Source organism: Danio aesculapii, chromosome 8 (assembly GCF_903798145.1).
Source record: "Danio aesculapii chromosome 8, fDanAes4.1, whole genome shotgun sequence".
NCBI lineage: Eukaryota > Metazoa > Chordata > Actinopteri > Cypriniformes > Danionidae > Danio > Danio aesculapii.
Genome location: NC_079442.1, coordinates 12,751,987 through 12,778,729, shown reverse-complemented (window position 1 = coordinate 12,778,729; position 26,743 = coordinate 12,751,987). Strand labels below are relative to the sequence as shown.

General features: G+C 37.4%; 2 protein-coding genes across 4 annotated transcripts in view; both read left to right on the top strand.

Annotated features, from left to right (window-relative positions):
* The window catches only part of ogdha (oxoglutarate dehydrogenase a), a 58,095-nt gene extending 40,087 nt beyond the window's left edge, over window positions 1-18,008 (top strand). For all 3 annotated transcript variants that reach the window (XM_056463231.1, XM_056463232.1, XM_056463233.1), the window contains 14 exons: window positions 72-200; window positions 2,620-2,799; window positions 2,883-3,035; window positions 3,122-3,224; window positions 8,340-8,468; window positions 8,553-8,703; window positions 10,941-11,068; window positions 11,159-11,337; window positions 11,417-11,488; window positions 11,592-11,717; window positions 11,819-11,891; window positions 15,890-16,053; window positions 17,573-17,727; window positions 17,798-18,008. In XM_056463231.1, coding sequence (XP_056319206.1) covers window positions 72-200; window positions 2,620-2,799; window positions 2,883-3,035; window positions 3,122-3,224; window positions 8,340-8,468; window positions 8,553-8,703; window positions 10,941-11,068; window positions 11,159-11,337; window positions 11,417-11,488; window positions 11,592-11,717; window positions 11,819-11,891; window positions 15,890-16,053; window positions 17,573-17,727; window positions 17,798-17,918 — 1,863 coding nt within the window. In that variant the 3' untranslated portion in view covers window positions 17,919-18,008. The remainder of the gene's footprint in view (window positions 1-71; window positions 201-2,619; window positions 2,800-2,882; window positions 3,036-3,121; window positions 3,225-8,339; window positions 8,469-8,552; window positions 8,704-10,940; window positions 11,069-11,158; window positions 11,338-11,416; window positions 11,489-11,591; window positions 11,718-11,818; window positions 11,892-15,889; window positions 16,054-17,572; window positions 17,728-17,797) is intronic.
* Window positions 18,009-21,029: 3,021 nt separating this feature from the next.
* ppiaa (peptidylprolyl isomerase Aa (cyclophilin A)) lies at window positions 21,030-23,638 on the top strand. The gene is made up of 5 exons (XM_056463236.1): window positions 21,030-21,186; window positions 22,048-22,078; window positions 22,848-22,936; window positions 23,014-23,186; window positions 23,272-23,638. Exons 1-5 carry the CDS (start codon window positions 21,118-21,120, stop codon window positions 23,402-23,404), a joined length of 495 nt encoding a protein of 164 aa, XP_056319211.1. The 5' UTR covers window positions 21,030-21,117; the 3' UTR covers window positions 23,405-23,638.
* The last annotated feature ends 3,105 nt before the right edge of the window (window positions 23,639-26,743 follow it).

The window sequence follows — 26,743 nt, the reverse complement described above, 5'->3', positions numbered from 1 at the left end:
TTTTTAGTGAGCTCATGTGTAGTTTTTCAGTTGTACACCCCCAGTTGAACCAGCCACTGTTTTTGTTTCAGGTGATGTCAATTTTGCTTCATGGTGATGCTGCTTTCGCTGGTCAGGGCATTGTCTATGAAACCTTTCATTTGAGCGATCTCCCCTCGTACACCACACATGGCACTGTGCATGTGGTGGCCAACAACCAGGTAACAAACAAACAAAAAACACTTGAGTCCTCAGGGTCTTTCTATTAGTTTTAAGCTAATAGAGTATATGCCGAGCTAGTGTGTTTTCCATACTGATAAACTTTCTGTGACCTGTTATTGTGAGTTTTTTTCCATTTTATACGGTTCCTTTTACAGCATCGATGTTGTAATGTCATTCAAATACAATCAGTTAAACAGACTTTGGCATTCATTTAGTTGCTCAAGCGTAAAACAAGCCAAAAAGCCGTTTACTCGCACACGCCCGTCAGAATCGGCAGGCTAGCGCAGAAGCTCCATTGAATATACTGGGGAAAAATAAATGCTCATATTATAAAGACATGGCGGGGAAAATGTCATTTAATGCAGCGCTTTTTGTACAATCTGAGACCCACTTTATATCAGATATCACTCAGCCAGTGGAGATCGTTGATTTTTAAAGAAAACAGACCTTAAACGCGCAGATTTTGCATTGTCATACAATTCACCGGAAACGATTAACCCAGGTTACTGGCAAATTAAAAGTCCCATTAGCATGCTTCAGCATATACCCCATCGAATCAATCCAAACAGGCACAAGTTCACTAATGCTTTGTTACTCATTAGTGAGCACCAGTCATTAGTGAACTTTTTCTTTCAACTCATGTCTTGATGCTGAATTCATGGTTTGTTTGTTTACTTGTTAGATTACCTCCAGCTTTGGCTTCAGAACTGACTAGCCTAATGTATATGCGCAGATATAATATTGTGAAGCATCTTATATAAAATATTAGTTTAAAAGATAGATTTGTGCGGGGTGTACTTATATATGCTGAACACTGTAATTTCAGTGTTTTAAAAATCTAACAAGGTGTTTAAATTCTTCATATTAATGCAATATTAATGCTAAATGATAAAAATCATTTTCAAAATAGGGTGTATTTAAAAAATGCTGAGCACTGTACACTACCTGACAAAAGTCTTGTCGTTGATTCCAGTTGTAAGAGCAACAAATAATAACTGGATTTCTAGTTGATCATTTGGAAAGGTGGCAGAAGGTAGATTTTTCCCATGAATCTATTGAACTGCACCTCAATCATCACAAATACTGCAGAAGACCTATTGGAACCCACATGGACCCAAGATTCTCACAGAAGTGAGTCAAGTTTGGTGAAGGAAAAATCATGGTTTGGAGTTCCTTTTAGTATGGGGATGTGCGAGAGATCTGCTGAGAGGATTGCAACATCAACAACCTGAGGTATCAAGACATTTGTGCTGCCCATTACATTACAAACCAGAGGAGAGGGCAAATTCTTTAGCAGGATAGCACTCCTTCTCATACTTCAGCCTCCACATCAAAGTTCCTGAAAGCAAAGAAGGTCAAGGTGCTCCAGGATTGGCCAGCCCAGTCACCAGACATGAACATTATTGAACATGTCTGGGGTAAGATGGAGACATTGACGATGAATCCAAAGAATCTTGATGAACTCAGGGAGTCCTGCAAGAACGCTTTATTCGCCATTCAAGATGACTTTAGTAATAAGTGATTTGAGTCATTGCAGAGATCTATGGATGCAGTCCTCCAAGCTCATAGGAGTCATACACAATATTCATTCTTTTTCCACTGCACCATGACTTTCTATTCTATACTGTACATTATTTCTGTTAAGTGACAAGACTTGTCTATGCAAAGTCAGACCTTACCATCTTAATTAAATAAATAAAAATCAAGACATGATCATATTTTATTTCAATAAAATAAGTGTAATCTAGAGGCCTTTTATAAGCCACTTCTGATACCAAATGATCAACTAGAAGTCAAGTTATTATTTGCTGTTCCTAAAACTTGGATAGGCGACAAGACTTTTGTCAGGTAGTATAAAATGTACCATGTTTGACCTGCTTAATGCAACCTAACAGTTATTTAGAGGATTTGGATTTCAAACTTATGCCTCTGTTTTTTGTGTAGGGTAGTGCAAAGAGATGTGTCTGCCTTCCAAACTGTGCTAGAAGTCTGTGCTACAGTTGGCTTTGATATTCTGATGATCATATTCAGGGTTCATACGGTCATGGAAAACCTGGAAATTTTGACATGGTATTTTCCAGGCCTGGAAAATTTTTGGAAAAGTCATGGAAAACGGATACAGACGTAGTCTTAATATTGTAATGTCTAGGAAACAGAGGCTCTGAGCTATAATTGTAATTTTTTTTGTGACACGAGGCAGCAACATGATCTCGATCTTCTCTATTAGTGTGTTTCTCAGAATTTTATCTTCTCGATCAACAGATCTGATCTAATATGTGCACATGCCAATTTAGAATTTTGACCTGTCATTTTCATGGTGCCTAAAACCCAGATTGGGACTAATTATGGCCGACCAGCTAAAATGGCTTCAAGATATAGACCGCAGATGTCCTCATAATGTCTGCATCTCTCTTTCAGATCGGTTTCACCACAGATCCCCGTATGGCACGCTCATCTCCATATCCAACCGATGTTGCCCGCGTGGTCAATGCCCCCATATTCCATGTCAATGCAGATGATCCTGAAGCTGTGATGTACGTGTGTAATGTGGCTGCAGAATGGAGGGCCACCTTCCACAAAGATGTGGTGGTGGATCTGGTGAGTTCTAGTGTATTTGTGACTTTACCATCACAATTAGTTTTATTTTCTTATTTTAAGGCTTATGGCTTGTTTACATTTAGGTATGCTATCGACGTAATGGCCACAACGAGATGGATGAGCCCATGTTCACTCAGCCACTGATGTACAAACAGATCAAGAAACAGAAAGGAGTTCTTCAGAAATATGCTGAGAAGCTCATTGCTGAAGGTGCCGTCTCGCGACAGGAGTATGAGGTCCGTAAGTCCTGCCCAGAGATAATTTAGCTGCTTTTTATCTTCAGCTGGACCTTCTAAAAGTGTTTTTCCATCTCTTTCCACAGGAAGAGATAGCAAAGTATGATAAAATCTGTGAGGAAGCTCATTCTCGCTCTAAGGATGAGAAGATCCTCCACATCAAGCACTGGCTGGACTCCCCCTGGCCAGGTATGTACACAGTGTCTGAAAGCCAGTCCCCAGGTAGCACAGTGCCCAGCATAAATCAGCGTTTCTCAGAAAAACATCAATATTGCTTTCAATGAACAGTTTCTATGGCATCCTAAATGTAAGGGATAATCAAAGGCTTGCCATGCGTTAAAGGATTTTAATGCACGACGTGGAGGCGAAGGACCACACGTCACACATGTTTCTATTGTCTACTTTCTACCACTTCTCTGATGAAGGAGGATCTGTATATTGGCTTTCTCTTAACATTACTTTTATTACTGTGTAAGCTGGGCTATCTATAGCAGAATTTCCACAATTTACTTTTCATAATCAACATACAAATCTTATTAAAAGTACCATATCAGTTAAATACACTTCAGGAATATGTTACGCATTAGCTAATGAAATTAAGCCTTCACACTTCAGTTCTAACATGCTTTAACATGCTGTTTTTATAAAAATGCCTTTATAAAATATTTTTGAACATCTAAAGTAAAAAAAACATGTTATTCTTCATGGAGCTGCCCCTGATCGCCTGGAGCTTCCAAAATTTTTAAACACACGCTATCCTTATACATAAACTGCGGATTTGACTTTAAAATAACTATGTTCTTGCTTGGAAAAACTCCTGAAACTTGATTTTGTGGCATAATTTATGAGCGTATTTCTAGCATAATCCTAATTTTGCGGATTCCCGTCTGCCAATAACAGTCCTCATCGGTTTCCTGTGCAACGCATGCGAGTTGCTATGGTAATTATAAACGTTTGGGAGAAGCACATTTATTTCTAACTGTGATCAAAACTGACTGGAACTACCTGTGCGTTTCAACGAAAATAATGCCCATCCTCCAGCCAATTGGAATCAAAAATTTTAACAGACCATGGAATAAAATTAAAATATTTATACAGGTATGGTTTACACACTCACTCACTTTGATTCAGTATAGTCCCTGCTTTATACCACCAGGAAGAATCGTAAGCTGTTTATCAAAAGTTAAACTGAAAAACTCTAATTTAACTTTTGAATTTATATTTTATGTAAATTTTATTTATTTGTTTCTATTAAATATTTGTCTATGTAACTTTTTTAATTGTAATATGAATTTATTTTTATCATGTAATAATTTTATGTATATCTATTTTGCCATGAAATAGCTATAAGTTGCTGACGTGGTAATAAATAAATAAATAAATAGTCCCTGCTTTATCAGGGGTCGCCACAGCAGAATGAACCACCAATGACTCATATTTTTTGGTCTGATTTATTGGTTTTAAATTAAAGGACTTCTAATTTTGACTTTGTTACTTTCTATTCTACGCCTGATGAAGAGCTGGTGTGTACAAAACGTTACATGCTGTTTTAGCTTTTTTAAGTAAATAGATTTTATATTTTTATAGCTTTGGTGTTACCGCATTTTTAGTACTACTTTTTGTTTAGGTGAGCACCCATTTGGAATTGATGTGTATACTTTTGTGAATATTTTCTGATTGCTTCAAGATCATGGTGTAAATATGAGCACACGTGAGTGTGTTAGGAGAAAAAAAATTGAATGAATTTACAAGCAGATTAGTCTGATCAGTCATCACACAGAAAAAGGACAAATAAAAGTGGAATTTAAGAGAAATCTACTCTCATATAAAGCAGACATAACAGCATCGCATGTAAAAGAAAGTTCACGAGTGCCCCAAAAGTTTAAAGTTATAAGAATATTAGGAAAGCATTGTTAGTAAGTTTGACTACTGTTGCAAAAGTTATCCAAGAATTCATAAAGGACACTTGGCATGCTCTCTGAGACCAACAAAGAACATTCCACTTTTTTAATTGGCTCATTTTACAAGTCTTCTAAAGTTATGCTGGTAAATATCTTATCTCAGGGTCAGGCGGGAGAACTTTCAGCTTAGCTTAGCATAACTCATTGAATCGGACTAGACCATTAGCATCGTGCTCAAATTTAAAAAAGAATATTTTCCTATTTAAAGCTTGACTCTTCTATTGTTACATCATGTACTAAGACAGATTGATTATGGTTAGGAACTATACTATCATTCTGGCTTAATAATCAAGGAACTTTGCTGCTGTACCATGGCTGCAGGATGGGCAATGATATTACACAAAGCTGGGGACTATTTTCAGATGCTGCATATCATTGCGCCGGCTACATCCAAAAACATTTCTTGAGCAAGACGCTAATGGTCTAATTTGATTCAATAATTTATGCTAAGCTAAGCTAAAAGTGTTGGTCCTTGGATCAGCTGAATGCATTAAAAATGATAAAACCCAACTTCTAAGCCCTATTAGCTTAACTCTATGTCCAAAAAAGGGAAGTGTTCATTTAACAAAATCATGTTGAGCATTTTGTGACGAAGGTAATCACTATGCAGATTCAGCACAGTTGGCCAATTCAAAGCTTCATTTAACACCATATACCTACCATGCACTGAGTGGTACAGTATGCTGTTATTTATGAAGGAAGCCACTGCTGAAAACCCATGGACAAAAAAGCTCATAGAATTTGCGAGGACTCATGTTGTCAAATGCAAAGGTCACTGGGACTCTATATTTTCAAGGGATGTGAGGGAGTTTAGTATTTTGGCTCTAATGGATTGCAAACTCTAGTTCTGCAGGTGTTAGTGAGCGGTATTTCATTAATAATATAGCCTAGACTGCAGCTCTGCACAGGAAGTTTGGCCAGAGGAGAAATGGTCGTGCCCAACTGAGCATGGTTTCTCTCAAGGTTATTTTCCTTCACTTTTGTCAAGTGGTTAAGTTTTGTTCCTCGCCACTGGCTTGCTTGCTTTGGGATTTGTGAAGCTGCACATCGATGGATTTGCTCCTCAGTGTTTGGATTTTCAGCAGTAAAATTTAAACCACACTGAATTGAACTAAACTGAACTTCAACTCTGAACACTGGTCTGACACAGTTTCAATTTATTAGAACTTCAATGTTAAACTACTTTGACACAATCTACATTGTAAAAGCGGTTTAGAAATAAACAAGTTGAAATTAATTAATAGTACATCAGTGGATTCATGATACCGTGAAATACTGAATGAGAAGATGCTACCACTAACTCAACCCAACAGAATACTTTTTTTCCCACATTGTGACATACATCTGAGTGAAATTATTTGTCAAAGAAGGGGAAAAATGTATGAATTGTTTGGGTAACACTTTTTAAAATAGTACATGACTAATGATGTATTAATATGTAAACTAAACATTACTTTGTTATCAATTAATGATGAGTTAATGCATGCACTAATCATGAACTAACTTTAACTACAATGAGTCACATGAGTATAAACTTCTACCTTATTTACTTGTTAGTACATGTTTTTAATAAATGTATTAATTAACTTTTAAGTTTAAGCTAAATGTCACCAACATGAGCTCATGAGCTGTTAATGTATAAATCTGTCATGACGTTACTTGGAGGGGCACATCATCATTAACTCCTCAGGAACTCCTGTGTTTAAACTGTTCATGTTGATGTTGACGGAACACTTTTCTATTGTTACTCAATGTATATGAACTAGTTGGACGTCTTTAAGGAGTTCATGAGTAGTTGAGTAGTTGGGTTAATGAAGATGTGCCCCTCCAAGTAAAGTCATGATTTAATTATACATTTAACATGTCATGAGTTTATGATGGTTAAATTAAGCATAAACTAATGTGGTAATTACTACATTAATTAACAAACAATCGTGTACTAACAAGTAAATAAGGTAGCCGTTATTTATGCTGATTCATGTTGTATTTAAAGTTAGTACATTATTATCACATGCATAAACTCATCATTAGTTCATGATAAACTAATATTTAGTTTACATATTAATACATCATAATTCATGTACCGTTATAGTAAAGTGTTACCAATTATTATGCCCCAATTCTAGGGGAAAACAACATGGGGATAATAAACGGAAAAACGTCTTGTGGGTGGTGGATTTCCCAAACACAACAAAAACTTAATGCAAAAGATCCCCTTCGGTCGACAACCAAACTCGGACACTCAGTTGAGAGTAATTGAATAGATTTATTCTAGAAAAAAATAGCATCTCTTCAGGGTGGCCACAAGCCAAAATAACAAACAAAAGAATCTACAAAGTAAATTAACTAAATTACAAAACATTATAAATTATTATAAATATTTAAAGAAAAATACAGGAAGCTTACCTCTCTCCCGAAACATAAACAGTCAAAAGTAATAAAATAAATAGGCAGGCCACCCCTACAAGCTCAAACTCTAAAAAGGTTGAACGCATGAACAATGGTACAAGATTAAGGCCCAATCCAATTCTACCCCTTAGCACTTCCCCTTACCCCTACCCCTCGTTTTGCACGTTCCCGTGAAGGGGTACGGGTGTCCCAATTCTCTTTAGCTTGAAGGCTTAGGGCTAAGGGGAAGGGGTAAATACTAAGGGGTAAATAAAGATTTTTCAGGACCACACTCGAAACCAAGGGGTAAGAAAATGTCCCAGAATACACCAGTTACAACGGTAGAATAGAATTGGGATTGGGCCTAAGTGTTGGTTGTCGGCTGGAGGGGTAGGGAAATCCAGGAGATCCACTCCCAGCAACCGTCACACCACAAATGAACTCCCCAAACCCTGCCGGAAGTTCCTTTTTATAGGCCGCTGCGACCAGCAGCCAGTCACGTTAGAGTGGGAGTCTATGGAATAACAAATACAAAGAAAAAGACACATGCAATGCCCAACAAGAAATAAATAAATAAACTTTAGTAGTAACACTAATGTTTGTTCCATCCATCATTTGTTGATTTTTGGATTGTGGCCTTTGCACTCATCAGTGGACTAAATTGTTGGACAAGTCCTGCAAAAATCACCTAACAGGGGTTTTCTATTTTCACTGGAAAACTGAGCCCTGATATTTTGTTCATGCTCATCAGTATTAACATAATAAGTCCAACAAATAAATATATGCACAGATGATTCATTCATAATAAGACCTAAAATGTGCATATAAATTGGCGAATCTTATTAAAACCAGAAAATCTCTTTATGTAAATGACCAAAGGCTAAACTCTCCATTTTTTTCTACTGTTTTGCATGTTTGTAGATCTTACAACATATTCATTATGTTTTATATGCAGGTTTTTTCACTCTTGACGGACAACCCAAGAGTATCAGCTGCCCATCCACTGGTCTGCCAGAGGAAGAACTGGCCCAAATTGGACAAGTGGCATCATCTGTGCCTGTGGAGGACTTCACAATTCATGGAGGTACACTAGTACACTACGAAGTAGTATGTAAATATTGCACACATTTCATCTGCTGTTACAATAATACCTATCTTCCACATGCAGGTCTGAGTCGTATCCTCAAAGGCCGTGGTGACATGATCAAGAACAGGACGGTGGACTGGGCTCTGGGGGAGTATATGGCATTTGGATCTCTGCTCAAGGAGGGTATCCATGTGCGTCTTAGTGGCCAAGATGTGGAGAGAGGAACCTTCAGGTATGAACAATAAAATTCAAAACAACATGTACCATAATTACCATAATAATACAATTTCTTTAAAGGTGCTATAGAGTCATTGATTCAGTGTTAAATTGTACTCTGATAACTACAAAGTAGGTATGTGGCTTAAGTTAGTTAAAAAATATCTAAATAGGGTTTCATGTGCTTATGCAAACAAAGGAGTGACCCCTACAATTGAAGGTTAGTTTTGACCTTATTTGGAATGGTCACGAATATTAATGAGCTCTGTTCTGATGCTTTACAGCTTGTGTCAGTGCCTGACGCTCATACACAAAGACACATTGTGATGTACTCTGTAAAACAGATGTACAAAATAATCATACTTCAGTTGTCAAAAAATATTTGAACAAATTGAGTAGAGACCTTGTTAAATTAAGTGGTGAAGAGGTGAGTGACAGGGTGTCACAAAATTTTAAAACAAAGTTTTAGCCCTTAAAAAGTCTTTAATTCACAGAAATATTTTGTTGTAGGTGTTAAACGTTGTCGAAGTAAAATTACCCTAATCGGGCAGACACTCATCTAATCACCAACAATCTATCTAAATAATTTTGTAAAAAAAAAATTTATATATATATATATATATATATATATATATATATATATATATATATATATATATATATATATAATTTTTTTTTTTTTTTTTTTTTTTTTATTTTTTTATTTTTTTTTTTTTTTTTTTTTTTTTTTTTTTACAATTGAAGTCCGAATTATTAGCACCCCTTTGAATTTTTTTCCTCTTTTAAATATGTCCCCAATTATGTTTAACAGAGCAAGGACATTTTCACAGTGTGTCTGATAGTATTTTTTATTTTGGAGAAAGTCTTATTTGTTTTATTTCGGCTAGAATAAAAGCAGTTTTAAATTTTTTCCCGATAGTCTATAGAACAAACCATCGTTATACAATAACTTGCCTAATTACCCTAACCTGCCTAGTTAACCTAAGTATAACCTAGTTAAGCCTTTAAATGTCTCTTTAAGCTGTATAGAAGCGTCTTGAAAAATATCCAGCATAATATTATTTACTGTCATCATGGCAAAGATAAAATAAATCAGTTATTAGAAATGAGTTATTAAATCTATTATGTTTAGAAATTTGCTGAAAAAAATCTTCCTTCTGTTAAACAGAAATTAGGGGAACAAATAAACAGGGAACTAATACCTCAAGGGGGCTAATATTTCTGACTTTCTGATTTCTAAAGTTTATTATTTCATTTATAACAGCTACACAAACAATTACACAATTCCTCATGATAATAACAGCAATATATCCTTTTACATAATCTTCCATTTACAGAAAAACTATTTACAGAAGAAAGTGTGAGTGGAAAGTGAAAGTGTGAAATATATCTTAAGATATATTTACTTTACAATGTGTCTTTGTGTATGAGCGTTAGGCCCTGACACAAGCTGTGGAGCATCAGAACAGAGCTCATTAATATTCATGACCATTCCAAATAAGGTCAAAACTAACCTTCAATTGTAGGGGTCACTCTTTTGTTTATGCATAAGCCTAGTAAGAGCTTGGCTGTTTCTCAATATGCGTTTTTCAGCGTTCTTGTGGTCTCATGTAACGTCATCATCAACTGTCAAAGTTCCGTTACAAAACTCAAGAACGGAGGACGCGTGAAAGTTTACGGATGTGTTTTTGGTATCGAGGATGCACTGATGCAGACTTGAGCACCAGACTCGCTGAATAAAGGAGGTGGGAAGCGCAGCATTTTATATAGATTTATTATTAAAGTTTAGAGATTTAACTTCTTTGTCCCAGGAGTTTCCCTAAATGAGATGGTGAAAGTAAACATTACCATGAACATCTTAATAAAGGCATAGACACATTAAGGGTGTTTATTTGCTGAACTTTCTAGTATATTTGTAAGGTTTTTGTTCTTTGTTCTTGCGCTCTCCTGAGTTTGTTCTTCTGAGGTAACCTGGCAAGACCAGTCTACACAAGAACGCAAGTCCGTTATCTGCGTTCTTGGAATTGAGAAACAGCCCTTGATTAGCTAGCCCAGGTGTGTCTGATTGGGGTTGGAGCTAAAATCTGCAGGACACCGGACCTCCAGGACCAAGATTGAGCACCCCTGTAATAGACCATTGTATAACAAGATCATTTTATACAGATTAATAGACCATTTTATTTAGCCATAGTTTTAAATGCAGCATTAATTTGGAGCCCAGTGTTTCTGATCTGATTTTTTTGCTTATTGCAGTCACCGTCACCACGTTCTTCACGATCAGAATGTTGACAAAAGGATCTGCATACCCATGAACCACATGTCCCCTAACCAAGCTCCATACACTGTGTGTAACAGCTCTCTGTCGGAGTATGGAGTGCTAGGTATTCAGTCTCTCGCAGGACATGTCACATTATTAATGAATAGTCAAGAATACTCATGAAACTTGTTTGTTTTTATTCATATTTCCTTAGGGTTCGAATTGGGCTTTGCCATGGCCAGCCCTAATGCTCTGGTTCTTTGGGAGGCCCAGTTTGGAGACTTCCATAACACTGCTCAGTGTATAATAGATCAGTTCATTAGTCCTGGCCAAGCCAAATGGGTCCGCCAAAATGGCATTGTCTTGCTGCTGCCACATGGCATGGAGGGCATGGTATGCTCTACTTTAGACTCTCCACACATTTGTGTGAGCTGGCTGTAAATGAGTTGATTTTCATGTTGTTCCTTCATAGGGTCCAGAGCACTCATCTGCCCGTCCCGAGCGCTTTCTGCAGATGTGCAATGATGACCCTGACTTCAACCCTGTAAGACCGTCTACCATGTTTCTAAACATCAATATTGTGTTGGAATAAAAAAAAGATTTTAAAGCTGTTTTCACCCTGAAATGACCTTTTGTTTTGACTGCAGAAAATCACTGATGACTTTGATGTGCGTCAGCTTTATGACTGCAACTGGATTGTGGTAAACTGTTCAAATCCCGCCAACTATTTCCATGTGATAAGGAGGCAGATCCTCCTTCCCTTCAGGAAACCCGTGAGTTGAGCTGTTTGAAAGCATTAGAACATTTGATGATTATTCAGAAGTTTTATCAGAATTTTAAAACTGATTCATTTATTAATTCCTAATTTTTGTAGCTGATTGTCTTCACCCCGAAATCTTTGCTTCGTCATCCAGAGGCCAAGTCTAATTTTGACCAGATGCTACCAGGTCAGAAGCAGTCACTTTCTGTCGATTGATTTAAAAATGTTTGCATTAATTGCAGTCATGGTTTCTGGTTATTTTAGATAAATTTTACTGCAAATTTGCAGCATTAAATAAAGAAATCCATCACAATTTTGTTATTTTATTTTTAATATAATGGAGGGGTCTCAAACTCAAATTGGCGGGGGGCCATTTCAGTGACTGACAATTCATAGGAGGCCATTTTAACATTCGAGGACAAGAAAAAAAGTGCAAACCTGACACAATTGAAGCATTTTAGGATAACTGATATGACGTTTTTATTTCAAGCATTACCTGTCACTAGTGTTAATGCAAATCCGCACGTTTATTGTGTCACACATCAGCTGCTGAAATATATCTGTTGTTGTTGTGTGTATGGCCGAGCTTTAGACACAACTTTTTTTTTTTTTTTTAATTTTTTTTTTTTTTCTTGTTGTACATATTGAAGGGGTAGTTTAAACTGCTATGAAACACTACAAATAATAGGCATAATAGTTATTATTCTGTCCCAACCAATTGTATTGTGCAAAAGCGCAAGAACAGAAGAAAGCAGTTTGGGTAACTTGGATGACTTTAATCGTTTTTCTCAATATTTTTCTTTTTTGTAAAACTACAACGAAGAGGAGAAAAGTATGAACATATTCACATTAACTTTTAACAAGTTCAATTCAACTAGCAGTACAACTTTACTAATGTACATAGTTTTTATGCAAATCTTATTAAGCATATAAGGAAAATCTATTAAATGAGACCATTTGAATCGAATATTAGCAAAATGATCATATTTGTTACACATCTAGCATAACATGTAAGCCATATAGAAGTGTTTGTACAACAAAATACAAGTGGAATAAAACTGATAATAATCAAATGATCCTTGAATGTTTACAAAAATAGAGCTTTAGTAAAAATAGAGCACTTACGGACATATATTTTAATGTTTAAATCAGCCACAAAAATAAAACGCATGTGTGTTTCTCTCGACTGCACGCTGAGAGAAAATAAAAAAAGTAAAAGTAATCTGAATGCAGTACTACAAATGTTGACTAGGTGGCGGGTCAAAACCACAAGTGGCTACACGTGACTGCACAACAATGATAGTGGTTTAAAAATATATGTTTTGGCAGGTCGAATCGCATTATTTTTTTGACGTCACTTGCGGGCCGGAGAAAGGAGGAAGGCTGAGGAGGAGTTTTAGACCCCTGTTTTAATGTATTATCTTTAACTTGCCTAAAGTGAATAACTGTAGATGTCAGTTGTTATCGATTTGCTGCGCTGTTACATCAGTATAGTTTTGGTCACTTGCTAATAGCCAGTGGTGTCCAATAAGTGCAATGGATGTGCCTTTTGCAAATTGACCCACGTTTTTAGCTCTTTCAGTGTCGTTCAGTTCATGTGTTCTCACATCCATGGTAGTTGGTACACTCCTGATCAATGTTGATGGGTCTGCACAGCAGGTTGATGCTGTCTCTTCACTGGCATTTTGCTAACATCTGCAAAAATATGTTTTAAAGATGATACTTTATACTTGTGCTTTGGTGCATTTTTGGTTTATTGCAAAGGTTTTTCCACGAAACATGGTGGACGGTGGATTTTTGGCTATGATGTTTCCATCGAATTGGTACTGATAGGTTTTAAAGGGCACCCATGATGAAAATCAACTTTTGTAAGCTGTTTGGACAAAACTGTCTGTATGTATAATGTGTCCACTGACATATTGGAGTGGTATAAACTTAACAAATCTCTTTTTTAAAATTTACTGACGTTAAAATAGGATTCAAATCCCAGTGATACTGAGGCCCACCGTAACGTGACGTAGGAGTTTTTAAAATAGTGCGGTTTAAAACGTTTTCTAAACAGAACTTGTAATAGACAGTAAACTCGCTGTAATTCTTAACTGCTATAATCACCATGGCCGCATGGTGTCAGTAAACGCTAATATGTGTGTGTACTGCAAACGGCACTTGTGTGAGACTCATCATTTCAGATAGCCTTGAATAAACTCCACCACAAATACATGAAATAAACTTACTTGCCATTTTTGACTAATAAGCTTCATTTCAGCTTCATCTGTGTCTGTCACTGACAGCTGTTTATCTGACATAATGTGTGAGAAGCAGACATGCACGTGAGAACCGTGGGCGGGGAGAAGCAGCTCATTTGCATTTAAAGCCACAAGCTACAAAAACAGCTACAATGTACTCAAACACCAAAATGGGCATATTCTGGAGGCTGTAATAAATTATCTGATGGGAATTTTGAGCTGAAACTTTACAGACACATTCTGGAGACATCAAAGGCTTATCTTAAATTTTGTAAAAGGGGTAAAATAGGTGCCCTTTAATACATCATTCCATTCCTTTCTTTACAACACAGTTTTATTTTTCCCAAGCGCACTGCTAACTGAAATCACATTTGGAGAATGAAGCCTGGTACATGCCAGATTATTTCAGAAATCTTTAAGACAGTCTCCTTCAGTGTTGGGCGTAATTAGTTACACAGTGACTAGTTACTGTAATTAAATTACTTATTCACTGGAAAAGTAAGGGCTTACATTACATTTTAGGTGGATCTAATTACAGCTACTTATAATGTATTTGCCAAATATAGTCTATGTTCAACATTTCTGTATAAATCAGCTCAGAGAAGCAGAGTATTGTATTTTTATATTGTGTTAAACATGCACTACCTGACAAAAGTCTTGTTCACAATTGTGAGAGCAACAAATAATAACTTGTGGCAGAAGGTAGATTTTTCTGATGAATCATCTGTTGAACGGCATCCCAATCATCACAAATACTGCAGAAGACCTAATGGAACCCAAGATTCTCACAGAAATCAGTCAAGTTTGGTGAAGGAAAAATCATGGTTTGGGGTTACGTTCAGTATGGGGCGTGCAAGAAATCTGCAGAGTGGATGGCAACAGCCTGAGGTATCAAGACATTTGTACTGCCCATTACATTACAAAAAACAGGAGAGGGCAAATTTTTCAGCAGGATAGAGCTCCTTCTCATACTTCAGCATCCACATCAAAGTTCCTGAAAGCGAAGAAGGTCAAGGTGCCCCAGGATTGGCCAGCCCAGTCACCAGAGATGAACATTATTGAGCATGTATGGGGTAAGGAGGAGGCATTGAAGATGAATCTAAAGAATCTTGAGGAGAACGCTTTCTTTGCCATTCCAGATGACTTTATTAATATTTTGAGTCATTTCAGATGTGTGGATGCAGTCCTCCAAGCTCATGGGAGTCGTACACCATATTAATTCTTTTTCCACTGCACCATGACTTTACTGTTCATTATTTCTGTTAAGTGACAAGACTTGTCTAAGCAAACTCAGACCTTACTCTCCTAAATAAATAATTTAAAATTAAGGCATGATGATATTTTATTTTAGTAAAATAAGCGTAATCTAAAGGCCTTTGCCTTTCATATTAGCCACTTCCGATGCCAAATGATCAACTAGAAGTCAAGTTATTATTTGCTGTTCCTAAAACTTGCAAAATCGACAAGACTTTTGTCAGCTAGTGTATATATTTTGCAGAATAATTCTATTTGTCAACTAAAGAACTGTACATTTGTCAGATAATTGCACAAGCTTAAACTCAGCATGAGCTGGAAGTTGCTGATTTTCAGTATGTTGATGTACTTTCAAACTGAAATAGAATATTGGGTAAGGAGGCAAGGCTTTCTTTTGCACGTCATTCACTCATAGCAAACTAATGGGGAGAGAGGGTATTAATATGCAGTTGCTATGGAAGCTCTCAAGTTAATGTCACTGCAAATGACAAGAAGATAAATAAATCAATAAATGGTCTCCTTAAGAGTTGAAGTTGTGCTTTAGTGCCAGGGGAAGTCACGCTAAATTCAGACTTTTGCTTGATGAAGCAAATCTCATATAACCTCATGATTTTGGCTAATGTAATCTAGAAAAATTATTTTGTGTCTTTAACGTATCTTTAACTCGCAATTCCTGTCTCTTAAGGCACTCATTTCCAGCGCGTGATCACAGATGATGGACCCCCAGCTCAGAACCCTTCAGAGGTGAAGCGGATTGTCTTCTGTACAGGAAAAATCTATTACGAGCTCACACGTGAACGCAAAGCACGCAATATGGAGAACTCTGTGGCCATCACTCGAATTGAGCAGGTACATCTGTAATATCTTTCAATAAAGGTCTACATACAAACAGTTGAAGCCAGAATTATTAACTCACCTGAATTATTGGCCCCTCTGTATATTTTTAAACAGAATTTTTTTTAGTTCCAACCCTGCTTCAACACACTTACCTGTAGGTTTCAAACAAGCCTGAAGGACTTAATTATGCAGCATCCCAATCTGCATACTATCCATCCTAAATAGTATTTGAATATGTCCCAAATCGTAATATGTTGAAAAGAGTATGCCAACGGTTCCCGGATGGTTTACTATTTCTGGAAAAATTCGAAGCGTAGAAGCGTCCACACTCTAAACGCTAATATTACCCACAATACATTATACGTTGGACGTGAATTTGATTAGAACTACAAACTCGTGTAAAAAGTGTAAACAAACTACAAATATGGCAGACACACAAGACCAACCGTCAAGTACAGAGGCTTCCGTAAAGTTGGTTAATCAATATCTAGCCAACTGGAATGCATTTAAACTGCGTTTTCTGTTATATTTCATCTGCAACAACAATGTGAACTTATATCAAGATATGTTTGGACATTAACTTCTGAATGCATAATTGCCCAAGGAGCTGAGGAGATTTCTCTGCATTAAAGACTTTCGACTGGCAGATTATCGAATGGCAGAAATGTGGATAATGTGTCGAGATGATAGACAGGTGACGTAACTAAACAACATAACGATCTGTTTACATGGAAGTAGTATGTCCCAAAGCTTGCAAACCCTTCTGCGGTGTTGCCAGATTGGAAATGTCATAGTATCGTAACAGAACCTCAAAATGATCGTGTTTGGAGGAATAATATCGTACACGAGTCAAACGGAGAGTATACAGCTATTATCTACACAAATAGCGTTTTGACACAATTACCACAATACGAAAAAAAAAATCTACGCGTACCTTAGAAGGTTCAAACTCCACCTCCGAGTCGCTGTCATCTGATACCTGCGGGTTGCCAGGTGTTGAGGGATTTATTTTGCTGTACAAATTTGATTTTTTTCATTATTGATCGTACAGAGGTCGAAATTATCGTACAAATACGATAATTATTGTACGTCTGGCAACACTGTTACACACTCAAACGTGACGTGCTCGTCAAAAACCTTCTCCACCAATCAGATTGGCACTTTTGTTCATGTGCACGGAGCTGCTAAAGTTACAGTAAACTGCACTTGGAGGCGCTTAACTACAAAACTGTCAGCCAAAACGGAGCCTTCAGCTTGATCAGTTGTGTTTAATTAGTGTTGGTACTAAACTATGCAGCGCTGCAGCCCTCCAGGAACTGGATTTGACACCTGTAGCTTAAGGGGGCTAATAATATTATTCATAAATAAAAACTGCTTTTATTCTAGCCAAAATTAAACAAATAAGACTTTCTCCAGAAGAAAAAATATTATCGGAAATACTGTGGAAAAATTCCTTGCTCTGTTAAATGTTAAACATCACTTAGGAAATACACTATGCTGTGGTCTGACTGACCCTCTCGTTCCTCCTCAGCTCTCTCCTTTCCCTTTTGACCTGGTGAAGGCTGAAACTGAGAAATTTCCCAACGCTGACCTGGTCTGGTGTCAAGAGGAACATAAGAACCAAGGATACTACGACTACGTCAAGCCCCGGATGCGCACTACCATCAATCGTACCAAGCCTGTTTGGTAAACTGACACATTCTTGTATAAATAGATGATGCTCCTGCTGCTCCTCACTCTTTGTCTCTGTGTACAGGTATGCTGGCCGTGAACCTGCAGCCGCCCCGGCCACCGGAAACAAGAACACCCATCTTCTGGAGCTGAAGCGTTTCCTTGACACTGCCTTCAATCTGGATGCCTTCAAAGACCACATATAAATCTGTCTCCGCTACAAAGAAAACAAAAACTCCCCCATTCATCCCACCAACCAAAACGAACCATGCCAAACTATATTATTCATCCCCCCCCCCCCAAAAAAAATAGTGCTTTGCAACAGTCACTCTCCGTCCAAAAATCACTCTCTTCTGCAAGTTTCAGCAGTTTCCAATTCATGCTGTTCATTTTAAAAGTATAGTTCACTCAAAAATGAAAATTCTGCCTTATTTACTCACCCTTGACTTGTTTCAGACCAGTTTATTTTATTTAATGTTGTAAGACGGTAACCATTGACTGCCATACTATTTGTTTTTCCTACTATTTTTCAAAACATCTTATTAGTGATCAACTCAAAGGGTGAGTAAATTAAGGCAGACTTCATTTTTGGATGAACTATCCCTTTAAGACTTTCCCAGTTCAAGAATACCGAAAGATTGCAAACCACGTGATAGGCATAAGTAAGAGATTACACATGAATAACAGCACATATTTTAATGGACCTAAAGTATTTTCAACCAAAGCACAGTTACAATTATTTTAGGAACGTACTTTCACAGTAATCAATAACTGTTGCCTCTGAACTCATTTCCCTAAGCTTCCATGTAGGGTCGTCATGATTCGTGTATGCTACTTTTGCTGTATGGCTTTAATTTTATGGTTGTGGTTCAATTATTGTAGACTAAATTCAGATGAATGGATGATTTTGGCACATACATTTGCAGTGTCTGATTAACAGGAAAGATAAGCGGCAAAAACGACACTTTATCTCTATCTTTGCACTGTTTTCTGATAAAAAAAAAAAGAAAATAGGAATAACATTTGGCTCACTGAAGTGGATGTTTCAGACATATTATTGTATTTATGTATAAAAAAAATAATAACTTTGTATTCAGAGATGAAAGGTTTGATGTGAAAATCGGGCCAGTGTGGAAAACTCTTTACATGCATGCTCCTCAGTTCTGCCCCAGGATCATTGTTTATAGGTTGCATTGTATACCCTGCACATATGGCTGATAAATATCAAATGATAACTTGTGCCATAGAGCCCGGCCCAGCAGCAGAGACATTTAATATGTCAAGACGGACACAAATACACCTCTCTCTAGGTGTTATTTTATAGAAACTGATGAGAACGCTACATTTTTTTTGGAGGAGTCAGATTCTCTTCTCATAACGGTTCAACGCTTCATACAATAAACTCAATCTTCTGAGACATATGAAGTTGTTCATTTATTAAAGAAACTGAATTGCTTTTGTCATTATGATGGTTGGGGTGGCACGGTGGCTCAGTGGGTAGCACTATCGCCTCACAGCATGAAGGTCGCTGGTTTGAGTCCCGGCTGGGTCACAGTTGGCATTTCTGTGTGGAGTTTGCATGTTTGTGTGTTGGTGTGGGTTTCCTCCGTGTTTCCCTCACAGTCCAAAGACAGGCAGTACAGACCATTTTGAGGGATGTAAACGAAAACAATGGTCCCAACGTAATTTCTATAGCTTCCGAGAATCCAAAAAGAGCCAAATATTGATAATGTTATGATAGCTGTTTTAACATTAATTTAAGATTGAATTGCCTCTTGTTACAACTATGAAATAGTTTGAAAACAAGCAGGAAGTGCTCAATGACATGGGCACATTGAAACGGTCTATAGATAAATTAAATAAACTAAAGTGGCCTTAGTGTATGAGTGTGAATGTGAGAGTGTATTGGTGTTTCCCAGTGCTGGGTTGTGGCTGGAAGGACATCTGCTGTGTAAAACATATGCTGGATAAGTTGGCAGTTCATCTCTTCTTCTTTTACAATTTATTGGCGGTTGACAAACAACAGAATGGTGTATTTCCGCCACCAACTGGTATGTAGTGTGGATCATTATGACTTAACCTTCCCTCCCTCAACCTCTCACCTACCGCTTTCTTTTATTAAATCCTCTCCTACGAATGAGTATTTTTAAGATACTGCAATAAAAAGGTAAGGCATTTATTTCCAGAGTTATTTTGTAGAATGTCATCTAATTTAAATAGAACTTTTATCTCTTCTATATTCTTCCTAAGAATCCTGCTTTCATCTTCATGCAATGTAATATAACATGTTCAACTGTCTCTTCTTGTCCACAAAACTCACATTGTCCTGTACCATGTTTGCCCATTTTAAAAAGTGTACCAATTAATTTTGTGTGTCCAAATCTCACCCTAGATATGATTATCTCATCTCTATCTCTTTTTCCCTACACATCTCATTTCTCCTACTTTCTTTTGAATTCTATAAAACCACCGGCCCTTTTTCACATTATCCCATTGTTTTTGCCACCTTTCCTTCATTCTTTTCTCAATACTCGATTTCACTCTTACTTATATTTAGACTGTCATTATTTTTAACAGCTTGTTTTGATTCATTTTAGTGGTTCATTCCACTGTGGCAAACCCTGATGTATAAAAGGACTGAGCCGAAGGAAAATGAATGAATTGTGATAATCACTTTATTTTTAGAGCCGGAGGGTACAATCTGATTCTAGAACAGTGGAACCCACTAAATAAATTATAAATTGTATAGATTATATTAAAATGCACATGTATAAACTTTATTTGATCTAAAAACCTCTTTGCATGGGCCTATTTAATTAATAACAACACATGCAGATCAGAAAATACAGAAAAATATTACTCTAAACATTTAATTTGTGCATTTTAGAACTTAGATGATTTAACAAGGTTAAAAATATGGAAGTATTTGCCTTGAGTAAGTCATATTTATTGATTAAAAACGCATTCAGACCGTAATATATCACAGCTTCACTGTTTGACTAAATTTATTTTAAACCTTGGAAACCCATTGAATAAAACTATATAAACATTAGCTATATATCGTGTATTAGCACCTGCTTATTATTCCTGCCGTACACAAATATGATTATTAAATCACATCAGCAGTTCGCTAACATGCGGTTCCAAACACGCCTTCATATCGCGTTTCCCGAAAGCTCTTGTCTGTGGCAAAGTCTCAAAAACGAGACATTTCATTGGTTCATCTATGAGTCACTCAAAGCATCGTTTCTCTTATTGGTTCACTGCGCCTTCATGACGTCCCCCTCTGGTGATTATATAGTTTAGCGGCCTTCATCCGGTCTTTTCTCCATTCGAAGGCAGCCAGTGAAACACGGTTCACGCGCTTTAGCACAGTATCCTGCAAACGGAAAAGAATCTAAAGCCATGGCAAGGCCCAGAGTGTTTTTCGATCTGACCGCCGGCGGCAATCCTGTTGGAAGGGTGGTAATGGAGGTGAAAAAAAACTTATCTCTATAATCGAATTAGTTTCTGTGCGCACACGCCCTTGTAATAACGAAATTTTTCGCGCACCGATAAATCGGTTTCTTTGAGGAAGCGGCTCTGCCGTATTGCAGCATGCGCTAGGCTAGCGTTACCTCTGAATGGATTTCACTGCACCGTTACCGCTTGGCTTTCATACTACAAAATTACTTGCAAGTACTTATTTCACGCTAGGTCACTAAATTGTGGTATTTAAATGTATACGACTGTGATTTTTAATCTAGAAGCTAAGTTGCTCGCAGACTTTAAATGGCGCTCAATTGTGTAAACGCCCAATCACCGTCGTTTGCCTCAGAGTCCTCAACGTTTCTTAAGACGCCGTGTCTAATTGAAATGCGGCTACCGGCAGCATTAGTTCCTAGTTATTTTTTGCCGTTCAGAAAAAAGGCCTGCGTGATACTGAGTACTCGTGTTTTAAGGCATGTTAATGTATTACCGTATTCATGAGCCCGCTGGTTTGTGGCGCAAATAGTTCTAGCTGTTTCTGCCATCCTGTTGGCCGGGTCTGATGAGCGTGTCGCTCCTAGTCCTAAAATAGCAAAATTTGTAGCCACTACATGAGTTTACTGCAATGTGCATCGAGGAGCAGTGGACGAGCCGCTGCTAGGACTACTTTTTTGTAGCTTGTGACTGGATTTTTCCTCATGCATTGGTATACAGTAGAGTCTGTCACGTTTAAACGGAATGCGGCTGCTGTGCGTCACATAAACGAGATGAACTTTTTTCTAATTTGTAGCAGTGGCGTGATCATGAACTTGAATACCCTAATGCAGCTGTTGTGATTCTAATGTGATGTTTTATTGTCTCCAACAGCTGAGAGCCGACGTTGTCCCCAGAACTGCAGGTATTTATGCTTCATTTGAGTTTATTTTCTTTAAAGGGCTTTTACGCTGAAATAGGAAAACCCTAGTACATTTGTAAAGTTTGACAATTTTACACTTCTTTTTTTTCTGCAGTATTCCCTTGTATTCATTATTACCAAGCACTCATTTTTCTGAAATAACATTTTAAACTGGCTAGTTTACAAAGCGACAGCATGTAGTATATAGATAATCTATATATTTTCAGTTTCATAAAAAGTAAATTAATGTAAATAAACGTCATTGTGAGGCATTCCTAATTATGTTTAAGATTTGTATGTTATACTACCACTTGGGTCCAGAATGGACAAATGTTAATGTCCCAAATAAGTCTCATCACTTTCCCTTTGTTCAGTTGCATTCAGTATTGCCAAGCATTAATTTTTCTGAATTAACATTAAACTGGTTACTTTATTATGAAACTGAAAATATTAGTTTTCTATATACTATAAGCTGTCATTTTATAAAGTTCATAGATTTCAATGTATACCATTCACAGTGAGGCAATCCTATTTATGTAGCTTAATATTTGTACGTTTTAAAGTACCGCTTGAGTCCAAAATGGACATGTCCTTTTTTCTTCTATAACGTTTTTCACCAGCATAATTTATTATAATTACCAAATGGGAGAATTTGGTGGGAAAAATGGAACCATCTAGTTAAAGAAATATCAAATTGAAGCAACTGAAATGGACAAATGTCCAAAAGGTTGAACAAGGTTTAAAGTGCTCATTATTTGTCTGTTTTTTTCAGAGAATTTCAGGCAGTTGTGCACAGGTCAGCCTGGCTATGGCTACAAAGGATCCTCCTTCCATCGTGTAATTCCTGGTTTCATGTGCCAGGTATGAAAGATTGGCTCCCAGTCTTTGCTGGATTTTGCCTCCCTTTTTGTTTTAACCTGGAGTCTTTATGGGTACAGGGAGGTGACTTCACAAACCACAATGGAACTGGTGGCAAGTCCATTTATGGCAACAAGTTCGAGGATGAGAATTTCAACCTGAAACACACTGGTGCTGGCTGCCTGTCAATGGCCAATGCTGGCCCCAACACCAACGGTTCCCAGTTCTTCATCTGCACAGCCCTTACATCATGGTGAGTGTCAAATTGTGAGTGGCCATGAATCCTGAATCCATTCTGTTTTCCTGACCCCTTTCTCTCATCCATTGTCATCATTCAGGCTGGACGGCAAGCACGTTGTCTTTGGGCAGGTTGTGGAGGGCTTAGATGTCATCAAGAAAGTGGAGGGCTATGGTTCCAACAGCGGCAAGACCAGTGCCAAGATCATCGTCGCTGACTGTGGCCAGTTGTAAACCTCGACCATTACCTTCACACATACCCCAATATAGTACTCCTCAGTGTCCCTTTCCTAAATCCTGCCGCTACCTGCAACATTCCTATCCAAGTTTTACATCTGGACATGAATCCTTCAGTCGTCCATATTTGTTGCCTTTGCTGTTTTTGTTATTTTTTTCCTTTTGCGAATGAAGTCCTGTAGGCCTGTCATTTGTGTAAAAGTCTGAAAATAAAGGGGAACAATGAGTTAACCCTTTTGTTCACTTTTTTTTTTTTTCTCTCTCTCCCTTTCTACTTGTTTAGAGCAGTGTTTCCCAACCCTGTTTCTGAAGACACACCAACAGTACACATCCTCTCCCTAATCAAACACCAAAGTCAACTCGGAATATAAGAAAAGGGGAAGCTAATGGGTCTGATAAGGGAGACCTCCATAATATGAACTATTGGTGTGCCTCCAGGAACAGAGTTGGGGAAACACTGGTTTAGAGCAGTGATTAGACTGGAATTGGGAAAACTGCTTTAGAGAACACTAGATGCTTTCAGTAAACCTTGGTCTGTTTTTCAGTGCATTTGCATAGCAAGATACTTGACTGAGTCTGAATCAATTGATTCATTTGATAGATCTATTTTTACACTAATTTAACATCAGAACAGTTGAGATTGTATGTGTAAATGGTGTCCAGAATTTTGTACTGCTGAGTGAAAATGACAGTAATTTTTCAAACTAAAAGCTGAAGTTGCAGCCTAGCAATTTAGATGGTCTAAAATGTGACTTGTATTGCCTTAACTTAAGTGTAGAGAGCAGTGATGTTACTAAGAAAATAACTAGGCAGCGCCCAGTGCATAGATTCCCAAACTTTTCAGCCCATGACCCCCAAAATAACAATTTCAGTTGCTCATGACCCCCAATATCCCCTGAAGTAGTTCTAAATATACAAACCTATTTAGTTATGGCCTTTGACACCTTTTTTGGCACGCACATACATTAAACAAAGTCTAACCTGATGCCATAAAATCAATCTGCTGCATCTGACGCTGTTTCTATCTTTAACCCTGTAAGACCAGATATATCAAAACATAGGCAGAAAACTTACATATTCTGGAACTGAGATGTTTGTTAAACCATCTAGCAAACACTAATTTTGTCATACATTTTTTTTCATGATATTTATTTTGTATCACATATGAGAGATCAGCCATTTGTGCAACTTTTTGCTCACAAGGTAATTTTAATGACAAAAAAATTATTTTGACGGAATACATTTCAGGCAGTTTTTCATTTTGTTTTTAACCAGTTGTATATGATTTGATAACAGGTAAAAAAAAAAAAGTATTGCTCAGGTTGATATTATATAGGTCTTAGAAACTTGTCAAATATACGTGTGGTTATATACCCAACATAACATGGTGTAATCACCCCAGGGGTCACAATCAAAGGGAAAAAAAAAATAATAATAATAAAGGCTGATGGCTTTTTATTTACATGTAGATTTTTTAAATGTAACTTAACCACTATTTGTTTCTTCTGTAGGTCATGGATTAATAATAAAATGAATTTGATTTATAGAAATCACCAAGCGACCACTCCATTTTGGGAAACACTGGTGTAGTGCAGCGGTTCTCAATCCTGGTCCTCATGCCCCTTCTCACTGCTTATTTTGCCTAACTCTTGTTTAAAACGTTTACATAGCTTGTTACAAGACAACTGTTGAGATAGTCATGTTCCCTACACGGTGTTCACTGTGCTCTTCCTCTGCACATGGGATATTGACTGAACTTGAAGTTCATTCATTCACTTTCTTTTCAGCGTAGTCCCTTAATTAATGAGGGGCCGCACAGTGGAATGAAACGCCAACTTATCCAACATGTTTTACACAGTGGATTCCCTTCAAACTCAACCCAACACTGGCAAACATCCATACACTTGCAATCACACATACACTATGGCCAATTTAGCTTATTGAATTCACCTATAGCGCATGTCTTTGGACTGTGGGAGCCCTCGGAAGAACCCACACGAACTGAACTTGAAAAAGATTTGCACTACAGCACTGTTTGTAGCATTTTAATTTACTACAGAAGTGTGAATGGATATTTAGCTGTGATAATGTAATTAGAAGTCATCTTGTGCGTGTTATTCTTTGAATTGAACACTTTCAAAATGGAATAGTGGCAGAATACCCTGAGGTCTGCTTTGGACATCCACGCGTTCGCCAGGCAATTATGGTCAAATGGAACAAACGTTTGAAGCAGTAAGAGAAACTTGTGAAAAATGCGTAGCTGGGGGCTCAGAGAAAGGATTGAGAACTAAAGTTCAATATAAAGGCTTAACTAGGTTATATAGACAAGTTAGGGTGATTAGGCAAATCACTATACAACAATGGTTTGTTCTGTAGACAATTGGGGGAAATACCACTTAAGAAGGCTAATAATATTGACCTTTGTTTTGTTTGTAGGTTAGCTAAATTGTCTGTAGTGTATGTGTGTGTATGGATTTTTTCACAGAGATGGGTTGCAGCTGGAAGGGCATCCGCTGCGTAAAACATGTGCTGGATAAATTAGTGGTTCATTCTGCTGTGGCGACCCCAGATTAATAAAGGGACTAAGCCGAAAAGAAAATGAATGAACTAATCATTTTGACTTTAACTGTATGCTAGAGTGAGGCTTAAGCTGGTATTGTGCTTAAAAAAGCACCCCTCCCTGCTGAATTCACTGCCTAACCCACCACACCTAACCCTGCCCTATACTGGAGAATGAGGAAGGCTCAATCTGACTAGACAGGTGTGCATTGACACAGGTATGGTGTATTTTTTGTTGTTGTTTTGAGGCACTTGAAAGACTGGCGCAGTAATGAGGACCCTCTGCATATTTTCCATACATTATTATCCATCAAGCAGGTAACAGCAGAGTTTGACATCATCTGAATGAAAGAAGAAAATCACTTCAACTAGTCCCATGCAAACACTGACCAACATTTTCTTTGGGGAGGGAAGTCTCTTGATATTGATTCATTCATTTTCTTTTAGTCCCTTTATTAATCTGGGGTCGCCACAGTGAAATGAACCGCCAACTTATCCAGCATGTTTGACACACATACACTACGGCCAATTTAGCTTACCCAATTCACCTGTAGCGCATGTGTTTGGACTGTAGGGGAAACCAAAGCAGCTTGTCTAAAATATGTCCAATAAAAATTCAATTCAACATTATTTACAATACTTGTTTTTTTTTACACTTATAGTGCTACTTTGGAAGATAGATATGTGCAGCGGGCTGGAGTGTTTTCAATAATACTTCCCTTTGTGACTTTACTTGAATTTTGTTTATGTGGGCATGTCTCATCTTGGGTGCCAACA